Source organism: Pseudophryne corroboree, chromosome 12, assembly GCF_028390025.1.
Source record: "Pseudophryne corroboree isolate aPseCor3 chromosome 12, aPseCor3.hap2, whole genome shotgun sequence".
Lineage (NCBI taxonomy): Eukaryota > Metazoa > Chordata > Amphibia > Anura > Myobatrachidae > Pseudophryne > Pseudophryne corroboree.
Genome location: NC_086455.1, coordinates 168,787,701 through 168,799,928, shown reverse-complemented (window position 1 = coordinate 168,799,928; position 12,228 = coordinate 168,787,701). Strand labels below are relative to the sequence as shown.

At 46.8% G+C, this 12,228-nt stretch overlaps 1 protein-coding gene across 2 annotated transcripts in view; it reads left to right on the top strand.

Moving 5' to 3' along the window:
* RIN3 (Ras and Rab interactor 3) overlaps positions 1 to 12,228 on the top strand; it is an 81,192-nt gene that overhangs the window by 53,520 nt on the left and 15,444 nt on the right. For both annotated transcript variants that reach the window (XM_063948472.1, XM_063948471.1), the window contains exons 4-6: positions 1,293 to 1,365; positions 5,317 to 5,408; positions 7,658 to 9,499. In XM_063948472.1, the coding sequence (XP_063804542.1) occupies positions 1,293 to 1,365; positions 5,317 to 5,408; positions 7,658 to 9,499 (2,007 nt within the window). The remainder of the gene's footprint in view (positions 1 to 1,292; positions 1,366 to 5,316; positions 5,409 to 7,657; positions 9,500 to 12,228) is intronic.

Sequence of the window (12,228 nt, the reverse complement as noted above, 5' to 3'; positions counted from 1 at the left end):
CCCACATGTATATACTGCTGCACCTGTGTATAATGCGCAGATGTATATACTGCTGCACCTGTGTATAATACCCAGATGTACACTTTGGCTCATGTATTGTGTGTAAATCTGCTCTTGTGCTAGCTAGGGCCTCCTCCGCCATTTACCTCACCGCACGTCCCTGGTATATAGTGAGCTATCATTCTCATATACAATACAGACACCACCAGCCCTGATGTTCAATATGCACTCCCACTGATGTACTGTCTGTACAGTATACAATACAGAACGGTTGGGTTCGCAATGCCGGCAGTCAGAATACCGACTGCGGAATCCCGACAAGGGGAAGGTAAGTATACCTCCCTTCCCCCAATGGCCCCCTAACCCTCCCTTCCCACAGCCTAACTCTAACCCTTCCCGTGCAGCCTAGCCCTAACCCTCCCCGGTGGTGCCTATCCCTAACCTCCCTTCCCGTGCAGCCTAGCCCTAACCTCTTTCCCGCAGCCTAACCCTCCCTGGGGTGCCTAAACCTAGCCCCCCTCCCCCTCCCTGCAGCCTAACCCTCCCCGGGGGTGCCTAAACCTAGCCCCCCTCCCTGCAGCCTAACCACACCCCCACAGGCTAAACCTAACCTCCCCTCCCCCATCCGTGCGGCTTACTTCCCCAGCAGTGTGATGGTCAGAATCCCGGGTGTCGGTATGTCAGCGTCGGGATTGTGATCCCACACAGGATTCCAGCACAAGCCTAGTCAGCTGGGTCGGCATTCCGGTGTGAGTATTTCGACAGCCGGGATACCGTCCGGATCCCATACAGAAACCTCTTTGAAATACAAGAAAGAGCGCTCACCGATTTAAAGTATAATTCCCCCCCCGTCCAATATACAATTTACAATACAGACCCCCCTCTGATGTACGGTATACAGACAGACCCCCCATATTGCTACCAGTATGTAATACAGTCCCCCCCTCCCAGTTGTTGTCTAGGAAACATTATGCATGAACCAAACACCTCCCCTTCTGACTGTACACCCCCCCCCCCCCCCCCCCCCCCCCCCGTTACAGTGTAATGTCTGAGATCATTGCTTTGTGTCTATGATAGTTCATGTCACCATTTAGTCTGTTTGTGAGGAAGAGGAAGATGCGGTGTATTGTACGTGTTCATGTATGACGTCTCGCCGCCTGATAACGTTACAGCAGATGTGTCCTGCTTCAGATTACATGATGTACAGCGCCCATATGATGCTACTTCTGTATCTCTATAATGTACCCTGCTGGTCCCATCTGACGGCTTCTCTCCCCCTTGTCTTCCTGCAGTGATGTACTTGGAAGGTTCCATGCTGGTGTTCAAAGATATCTTTAAGCTGGTGGCGTTCTGCTGCGTCAGTCGGTAAGTAGACCCGGTGCTTTGCAGTGTCCAGGTAATTCTGGGCCTAATTCAGAGTTGGTCGCAGCAGCAAATTTGTTAGCAATTGGCCAAAACCATGTGCACTGCAGGTGGGGCAGATGTAACATGTGCAGAGAGAGTTGGATTTGGGTGCGGTGTGTTCAAACTGAAATCTAAATTGCAGCGTAAAAATAAAGCAGCCAGTATTTACCCTGCACAGAAACAAAATAACCCACCCAAATCTAACTCTCTCTGCACATGTTACATCTGCCTCCCCTGCAGTGCACATGGTTTTGCCCATCTGCTAACAAATTTGCTGCTGCGATCAGGTCTTATTAGGCCCTCTGTACAGCTGTGTAGTCCTGTAAATCTGTAGATGGGGGGAGTAATGTTATCACCACCTCAGCTGGGGATCGTGCTGCTTGAGCCGATAGATGAGGAGCATCAGACGCCCGGTCAGTCGTGTGGTTGCCTAGAAGACCTTGATGATAATTAGGAGTTGCAAAATCTCTAATTTCCGTCTACTCTAAATTAGGTAAGACTCTGTAGAGCAGGCCTGGCCAACCTGTGGCTCTCCAGCTGTTGTGTAACTACAAGTCCCAGCATGCCCTGCTACACTTTTGCTACTAGGAAATGCTAAAACTGGCAGAGCATGCTGGGATGTGTAGTTTCACAACAGCTGGAGAGCCACAGGTTGGCCAGACCTGCTCCGTAGAGGTTTTGGTGCATGGCTGCAAATGGAGATTGAGGTCCTACCCTCAGTCCCCTGTAATGTTGGTGAAAAGGAGTTTGCCATCGCAGCGTGCTGTAGTTTTCAGCGCAGAACCTGCATTCCATACTCCTTTTAGATTATTAACTAAAGTTTGGCAACTTTTGTCTCTCAGTTGTGGAACAACTGGTCCCAGCAAGCTCTGCCAATGCCACAAATTCTTCATAACCAGAGGTTTGCAAATATGGTCAGTGATAAGATTGTACAGCTGTGTCCTGTTATGTTATATTAGCAAATGTAATGACTATCCATTGAACACCTGTCAATCAAAGGGGGTCATTCCGAGTTGTTCGCTAGCTGCAAAAAAAGGCACTTCTGCGCATGTGGCGCAATGCACACGCGTGACGTACTATTACAACGAACGATGTAGTTTCACAGAAGGTCTAGCGAAGCTTTTCAGTCGCACTGCTGGCCGCAGAGTGATTGACATGAAGTGGGCGTTTCTGGGTGTCAACTGACCGTTTTCAGGGAGTGTTCGAAAAAACGCAGGTGTGCCAGGAAAAACGCAGGCGTGGTTGGGCGAACGCAGGGCGTGTTTGTGACTTCAAAACAGGAACTGAACAGTCTGAAGTCATCACAAGCGCTGAGTAGGTATTGAGCTACTCTGAAACTGCACAAAAATCTTCGTAGCCGCTCTGCGATCCTTTCATTCGCACTTCTGCTAAGCTAAAATACAGTCCCAGTGGGTGGCGGCATAGCGTTTGCACGGCTGCTAAAAACAGCTAGCGAGCGATCAACTTGGAATGACCTCCTAAGCTCTTCGCAAGTTTACATAGTCTGACAACTTTTTTTTTTTGTAAGGTGCCCAAAATCTGCAGCCACAGGTCACTGTGCACCAAAGACCTAGTGGACATGGGGCCTAATTCAGACATGTACGCTCGCTAGGGTTTTTTTGCAGTCCTGCATTTGCATAGTCCCCGCCCATTGGGGAGTGTATTTTAGCTGTGCAAATGTGTGAACACATGTGTAGCAGAGCTGTACAAACAGATCTTGTGCAGTCTCTGCGCAGCCCAGGACTTACTCAGCCGCTGCGATCACTTCAGCCTATCCGGGACCGGAACTGACGTCAGGAACTCTCCCTGCAAACGCTTGGACACGCCTGCGTTTTTCCAACCACTCCCAGAAAACGGTCAGTTGACACCCACAAACGCCCTCTTCCTGTCAATCTCCTTGCGAACAGATCCGTTGCACAAACCCATCGCTGAGCGGCGATCCGCTTTGTACCCGTGCGACGCGCCTGCGCATTGCGGTGTATGCGCAGTTTAGACCTGATCTTCCGCTGAAAGAAAACGCAGCCTAGCGATCAGGCCTGAATTTGCCCCATAGTCTGTAGTATATTTCTGATATAGTCTGTAGTATATTTCTGTCATAGTCTGTAGTATATTTCTGTCATGGGAAGCAGACTGGCAGTCTCCTAGTAACCGTGGAACAGATTAGGCGTGACCCGCACATGTTCTGTAATTACAAATGTCTGTTATCGTTAGTAATTACAGGAACAGAGCATGCAAAGCCGCACAATAGGCTCATCATTCTCCTCGCCTTCCTGCGGTTTACTTGTTCTACATTCCCAGATCCTTGGTCCTGGGGCCAATACACTCATGTTTTATTATTATTTAGCAGAGCATTGGCTTATTCCGATATGGTAGCCCCCGTGCTGTATGGCTGTTCTAGTGCCTTATGGCTAAAATCCAGGACTTTATTGGAAAAATGATTCCCAATGAGTCACAGCAGACATGCAACAGACTGAAGAGTGCGTCTTTTGGCATGAATTGAGGGTTTAATCCCTTATTATCACTACCTTAAGTTGTTTGGCATCTATATAAATATGCATACATCCGATGGTGGCTGTACATAAATGGAAATATCTGAAATACATGTACATTTCCCTAAATATGTCTTGCAAAAGGCCTATTGTGTCCATTAGAGAAAGAAGACATTGGGGGTCATTCCAAGTTGATCGCTAGCTGCATTCGTTCGCTGTGCAGCGATGAGGCAAAAAAAGGCACTTCTGCGCATGCGGCGCAATGCGCACGCGCAACGTACTTTTACAGCGGCCGATGTAGTTTCATACAGTTTCTAGCAAAGCTTTTCAGTCGTACTGCTGGCCGCAGAGTGATTGACATGAAGTGGGTGTTTCTGGGTGTCAACTGACCGTTTTCAGGGAGTGTTCGAAAAAACGCAGGCGTGCCAGGAAAAATGCAGGCGTGCCAGGAAAAACGCAGGCGTGCCAGGAAAAACGCAGGCGTGGCTGGGCGAACACAGGGCGTGTTTGTGACGTCAAAACAGGAACTGAACAGTCAGAAGTGATCGCAGGCGCTGAGTAGGTCTGGAGCTACTCTAAAACTGCACAAAAAAACTTTGTAGCCGCTCTGCGATCCTTTCGTGCGCACTTCTGCTAAGCTAAAATACACTCCCAGTGGGTGGCGGCATAGCGTTTGCACGGCGGCTAAAAACAGCTAGCGAGCGATCAACTCGGAATGACCACCTTTTGGTTTATGCATCTGTCTTGCAGCAGTTTTAAAGATTGGTTTACGGTCGTCTAGGTAATGGAAATTACCTGCTGACTGCACAATATATTTATCATATACATAAACATTTGTAAGTGATTTGCAGCAAGTCTAACTGACATGCTGTGCTTTGCCATTTGATTGTGTTGTCCCATGCCGGCAGCATTTGATTTTGGTGGGGAGATCAAACTAAGGATGAGTGTTACTTGTCCTAAGGACAGGGGTTCAACTGGGGGAAGACTCTTACCTAAATGACCGCCCCTTAATAGTTGATGTCATTGGGAGTCGGGAGCTCCCGGGGTGCGATAACCTCATTAAGTGCCTCTTTATTATTGCCAGTCCCAGCCTCCGTTTAGTACAGACGCACAAGCTTCAGTCGCAGTTCATATAGTGCAATGATCTCTGGAGGAAAATAAACTATATTGTCCCAGGTGGGGCTTTTTTTGATTGAGAAATGATCATTCCATATTTTACGTACTGTCACCTATTCCCGGCTATGTAATAACAGGTAATATTTTGACATGATACTTTCCTGTTCCATATCCGTCTCATGCAGGAGGCTGTTGGTCAGAGCTGGTATAAAACCCTTTCTGTTCCTGTCATTAGGTTGTACACTCTGTAGAACTCTTACATATTGCAGCGCGGGTGAGTAATTCCGCTGTTCGTTTCCCTCCGCAGAGATATTTTACCTTCCCCCTTGAGGATGCCGCATGTAATATCCAGCGCCCAAAGTCTGAAAGATCTGGAAGCTATTTCTAACCTCGGCACAGGTAACGGAGTCCTGACGGCGCCGCGCATGATCCTGTTATGTAAATTTAGGTTAGGCGAGTGTGGCTGTTGCTTCTCTATACAGTAGGGCAAGAGAAATTCAGCTATTGGAAACTGAGGACATTGTATTGTCGGATTCTGTGATGGGTAACAGGTAGCTTATGCAGCATCCGGGAGTCACAGAACAGTAACGCACTATTTAGTCTTAGTCAAACCACTGGTAATCTACCAGCAGGATTTTATGAGAAGCCCTAAACTCCCAGAGGAAACCCACCGGATCTCAGAGTAGTAGCTGGGGTGGATGCAGCGTCCTTTTTATTTGACTGGTGAAACGTGCAAGGTCCTAGAACTCGTCAATGCTCTACAGCCTCCACAATCTGCCGTGCAGACCTATTTGTTGGATTTGGGATCGTGCAGGAACGCGGACTCCATGTGTGTTGTCAGACCTATCTCTGTTAGCTGAGGTCATGGTTTACAAGATAGATTATTCATCTTTATTCCTGTTTGGATGCAACTTGCATATTGCAGATGTGTGGTACTTCCCGCAAACACATTGTGCAATCCAACAGACTTGCTTGTTTCAGACCTGTTTTTCTAAGTACGTGTCTGTTATATCATCCTTCACAGACCAAGTATTGCGTCACATTACAGAGAAGTAGTGACACGAAGTACTAGTAAGACGGCCAGACATTGCAAAAAATCTTAAGCTTGTTTAGAAAGTCTTTGGTATGAACGGATGATACGGTGGAAAGACGTATATACTCATTTTTAGATTACGTTTATTTCAGAGAGTTATGGGGGTATCCGATTAGGTACGATAAAACATTGTTCCGTTTTTTTCCGGATGTTTCACCAATATTTTTTTACAGGCTATCCGTGCACGCAGGTTCCGTGACACTTGTGTGTTTTTGCATCTGCAGCCCCATTTTATCCCAGATAAGCCGCGGCTTGCGCCGGGTTATCGGGGCTGATTGGATGGGTGTGGTATGTAGAGTCGACCACGATTGGTCGACAGTAAGTATGTCGACATGATTTCTAGGTCGACAGGGATCTAGGTTGACATGACAGAAGTTTTTTCACTATTTTTTGTGTAGTTTTCTCCGTACAGTGACCGGGAACACCAATGCACCGTGTCCGCTCGCCATGCTTTGGGCAAGGTGCCTCGCTCCACTACCGCTGCTCTCAGCACAGGTTACCGTTCCCAATTGTACTCTACGTGGATCGTAAAGTATGAAAAAGTTAAAAAATGAAGAAAAAAAATGTGTTTTTAGGTCGACCTAGAGTACCTGTCGACCTAAAAACCATGTCGACCTACTTACTGTCGCCCAGTAGCGGTCAACCTAGACACTGTCGACCTAAGTGTGGTCGACCTAGAGACCGGATACCGATTGGATAGCCCCCAGGCATACAATTACCCGCGGTAAATTTCTGCAGGTAGTTGGATACCCCCCATAATATGAGATAATGAAGAGTTTAAGTTGTACACTCCATTCTGCATCTTGTGATTTGTACTAATCTGGAAGAAACCGAACACAGAACATTACAGCGTTTTAGGCGTGGAAGGGTAGCGTCTGTGGTCACATGGTACAGAGCGCGAGATGATTCTGCACACTAGCTCTGGCTCTGCAGATTCCGATTTTACAGCCTTATCTATGGTAAGGTAACCGTTAATCATAGAATCTGTTGACCGTTCAACCACCGGTTCACGAGCTGCTTAAATTTCCTAAATATCCTCAGGGCTTGTGATAAATCATGTTTTGTAATTAACGTCTACGTGAAACTTTTTTTCTTTTTTTTCCTGATTCATGTATTTTATTTAATTGTCCATATTGCTTATGGAAATACAACTTTGTGTGTTTTTTTTTTTTAAAGTGATATCCAGTGGCACATAGCTAGTAATTTAGTATTTATAGAGTTTTCACAGACATATATGTGAATATTTTGGTGGAAGGATGTTGGAGTCCCCCTATCAGACTCTTACACCTGTTACTAAGAAGAAAATAAGGGTCCTGTTTTGTTACTAGGAAACTAAGTCTGGACAATGTTTCTTGCAAAGTGTTGTGTTAACTTACAATGACCCACAAACTACATTAAATGTGTGTGTGTGTGTGTGTGTGTGTGTGTGTGTGTGTGTGTGTGTGTGTGTGTGTGTGTGTTTTATGGTTAGATTTCTTCAGCCCTTACTGCAGGAATGCACACACCTTTCATTCTGAATTCTTATGACTAGTGTACATGTGATGTTTCCACACAGGATTCTGGGACTCCTCCATAAGACTCAAAGGGTCGTCCATTTCTCAGGCTGGGAATTTGTCATCGCCCAGCAGTCTCACCACCTGCAAACAACTCCGTTCTAGAGAAGCGTCTGACTGTGCATGTGAAGTTGAGGTTTCTGTTGGAAATGACAGGCTGTGGTTTGTTGATCCTATTTTTATTGAAGAATGTAGTAACTTGCAAAGTTCTAGTAAACTTCCTCTTGCAAACTGTGATGCAAAGCCTGACCTCCAGCTGCCTAAAATTACCCATAGGAGGCCTCCTCCACCGCCTCCTTCCTTACATAAGCCACCACTCCCCTCAGTTCCTCCTTCTGCTCCTCCTCCAAATTATAAACCTTCAAACTCTCACTCACCTCCCGTAGGATCTCCCACACCCTCAGCTCTTGTAATTTCACCAGTATCAAAGACCAGCTCTCTCTGCCCTGCTCCTGGCTCTCCACCAACTAACTCTTCTACTCTGTTTCCTCCTGCTAACCATCCTTCTTCTGATCCTCTCTCTCTGTGTCCCTCATCTAAGTCTGAATTTGAACCTCTTACTCTCCATTCTTCTGATAATTCTTCCCCAACAATTAGTCCTATCTCTCTCAACTCTCCACCTAACTCTCCATCAACTGGACCCCTTGCTGTATGTTCACCTGCGAGTACTTCACCAACTCAAACAAGTCCAAGTCCTGATTATTTTACTACACCTGAGTCTTCTGCTCCTCTTCAACAAAGACAGACAGACTTACCCTTTCCTCCTTCCGCTTCTGAAATTGGAAAAAAGGAGAAGGATTTTGCTGAGGCATCTACAGTTATCTCCGATGAGGTGGACCTTGTTGGCCAGTCTCTGACAAATATGAGAATCAACAGTGCAGAAGATAAAAAGGACAGTGTAGTTAATGACTCGCGTCCACATGGATGTGAAAATCAAACTCCGCCTCGAATTCCACCTGCTGTGCCAAGAAGGCGACAATCTGGAAAACTTCCAGAGACCACAACAAATATTTTGGCCATGCAGATGGACCTACAGGGAACACCAAATCAAACCTCTCCTGACCTAAAAATCAGTCGGACAAAGCCTGAACCGAAGTTACTAAAACAAGCAGAGACTTGTGTAAGCGACAGAACCAAGGTGGAAAATAAGGTTACCTCGTCGGAGCTAAATAGTGCAAAAGCTGAACATGGCCGTAAACCACCACCTGTTCCACCTCCAAGAAAGAATAAACTTTCTTCTAGGTCTTCATCTCTACGTTCTAGCCCAGTGAAACAGGATCCAAAAAGCAACTCAAAGACTCCGAATCTGGATAACCAAATACATTCCAGCGGTATAAAAAATGCAGATTCCAAAGTGTCTCGTGACAAAAGATTGTTGTCCCACAAACAGAAGGGCTCGGATTCATCTTTAAATTCCCCATCGAGCGACCTGAATGCTCTGCCGTTAAACGCAGAGCCAGATTCCTACTCTACCAGCAGTGCTGAAGAAGACCCAGAGAAAGCGGTCAATTCTTCGCTCAAAAAGTCACATTCATTTATGCTGGACAGGGCTAAAAACAGACTGTCCATTGTAGCCATCACCAACGTCTTCTCGGCGTTCATGTCTGCCGACAGGAAGCTGCAGAAGAGAATCAATGAGCTGGCTCATGACAAAGACTCCTACTTCGGGAACTTAGTCCAAGACTACAAAGCCTACAGTCTGGAAATGATGGCTAAACAGAGCTCCAGCACGGAGATGTTGCAGGAGATCCGGCTGATGATGACCCAGCTGAAGAGTTACCTAGTACAGAGCACGGAGCTGAAGTCCATGGTGGATTACACGGTCTACACTGATGACAAGATAGGTAAGTGGCATTTTATGTTATTGACAAATAGCAGAGCACTGGGACTCGCGTGTTAACCGACTTAGACTGTACCAGTGCTTGTATCCTTTGGGTATCTGCAATTTTGAAAGACATTTGGGTGTCCTCAGTACAGTCTGTTTAATAGACATGCTATGGGGAGCACACACAGCTGGGGTCACGGGTTTGATTCTGGCCAGGGCTTTATTTGTGTAGAGTTTGTATGTTCTCTCTGTATGTGTACAGGTTCCTTCCTGTAGTCCAAAAACATACTGGTAGGTTAACTGGCTGCGCTGTGTTTGTGGGCATATATACTAAGCCCTGGCGAGTGGTAAAGTAGAGAGAGAGTAATTACCAGCTAATCACCTGCTAACGTTAAACACAGCCTGTAACATGGCAGTCCGTTGTCTGGTACCTTATCTCTCTACCCTTTATCACTCTCCAAGATGTAGTACGGTTTCCACGGTATCCGGTCTCTAGGTCCACCACTATTGGTCGACATGCGTTAGGTCGACATGGCAAAAGGTCGACGTGAGTTTTTCACAATTTTTTTTTATTATTATTTAATTTTTTTTTCTTTTCATATTTTACGATTCACGTGGATTACGATTTTGAACAGTAACCTGTGCCAAGCGCAGTGAGGTGCCTTGCCTGAAGCGTGGCAAGCGAACACTGCGCACTAATTGGTGTCCCCGGTCACTGTATGAAGAAAACGACGCCCAAAAAATATAAAAAAACTCCTCATGTCGACCTTTTGTCATGTTGACTTTGCTTACGTCGACCTAATGCTTCTGTCGACCTATTTTAGATGTCAACTTAGTCGCTGTCGACCAATAGTGGTCAACCTAGGGACTGTCGACCCTATGATCCACACCCGTTTCCACTGTGTGGTAGTAAATTTTGGCTAAATTCCAGTCAGAATGATTAAGGGCGACATGTACTAAGCAGTGATAAAAGTGGAGAAGTGAGCCAGTGGAGAAGTTGCCCATGGCAACCAATCAGCATTGACGTAACATTTCTAATTTGCATACTATACAATTGTACAGAGCAGCTGATTGGTTGCCATGGGCAACTTCTCCACAGGCTCACTTCTCCACACTTTTGACTGCTTAGTACATGCATCCCTAAATATCTGTGTAAAGCGCAGCATAATGTGATGTTCTATAAATAAAAGGTAACTTACAGCTGATGTTGGGGCAGTGTGGCGCATATGAGGTGCAGTGTAATGGCCGTGAGGGGAAGCAGCGGTCTACCTGCTCTGGCCTGGCAGGAAGTTAGATTGAAATGGAGAACATTACACAGGGGAGAGGTCTTGTTATCTTACGTAGTGAACTACCCTCATAATAATAATGCACAACTCGTCCAGGTATGAGATGATGGAGTATTTACCTTCTGCTGGTCACACTTGGTGTCTTAGTCGGGGCACCTGTCTTTCTAATATGGTGGATATCCCCTTATTCCAGATTATTTTATCTAATTAGATGGTTATTAATTGTCCTAAATGCTGTAAATCAATGAGATCTCAACACATGGTTATCTGAGAATACTGAGGGATTAGGTTGTGTGACTCTCCTGCTGTGATGGAACTACAAGTTCCAGCATGCTCTTCCAGCACTAGGATGGCTTGACATGCTGGAATTTTAGTTCCACAGCACGTAGAGAGCTGTACGTGGCCCAGCCGTGGTTTACACTTACAAAGGAGGAAACCATAGTTTTAAAAGTATGGGGAAGATTTATCAAAGCTTGGAGAGATAACGCAGAGAGAGAGAGAGATTAAGATCCCTATGTACTAAGTAACCTTTGGAGAGAGATGAGGTTGACTGATAAAGTACCAGCTGATCAGGTCCCAACTGACATGTTACGTGCAGTGTTTGAAAAATGACAGTTGGGAGCTGATTGGCTGATACTTTATCTCTGTCCCCATTCTTTCTCTCCAAGGCTTAGTATATAGACCCAAAGAACCAACCAGTCAGCTTCTGTCATTTTACAGGCTGTATATATGTGTGTGTGAAACGTGACAGGAGCTGGTTGGTTGGTTCTGTGGGGCATATGTACGAAGGGGTCTATTTACTAAAGCCTTGGATGGAGATAAAGTACTAGCCAATCCGCCCAGCGGCGATGCCTTTGCACTTCTAGAGTAGCTCCCGACCAGTGCAGCTTTAGCGTGCTGGCCGGGAGCTACTCATTGCTCCCCGGCCCGCAACGGCTGCGTATGACGTCACGCAGCCGTTCCGGCCCGCCCCCTGTTCGGTCCAGCCATGCCTGCGTTGGCAGGACCAAACCCACGAAACGGCGGACAAACGCCACCGTTCCACCCACTCCCGCCCAGCGATCGCCTCTGCCTGTCAATCAGGCAAAGGCAATCGCATCCCTGCTACGGCCTTCGGCCGTCTGGCATGCGCCGATGCACTACGGCACCGGCGTTTGCGCAGCAGTGACCCATTCGCTCTGCTGCATTAAAACACAGCAAGCGCACGGGTCAGGGTGACCCCTGTTATCATAATTCCAGCTTTTAACCTCAGTTAAATACAGCTCACCGGGGCTGCAGTCTTGTGCCTGCTGCACCGCCTGACAGTGCCGACATGTCTCGTCTGCTGCTGCCGACTGGTGCGAAGGCCTGCCCCCAGACGCCTACCTGCTGGATATCTCTGATCCTCCCTGCAGGCTCCCCCAGGAGTACCAGCGGCCAGGCGCACATGCATAAACAAATTCGCCTGCCGCTCCACAGAAAG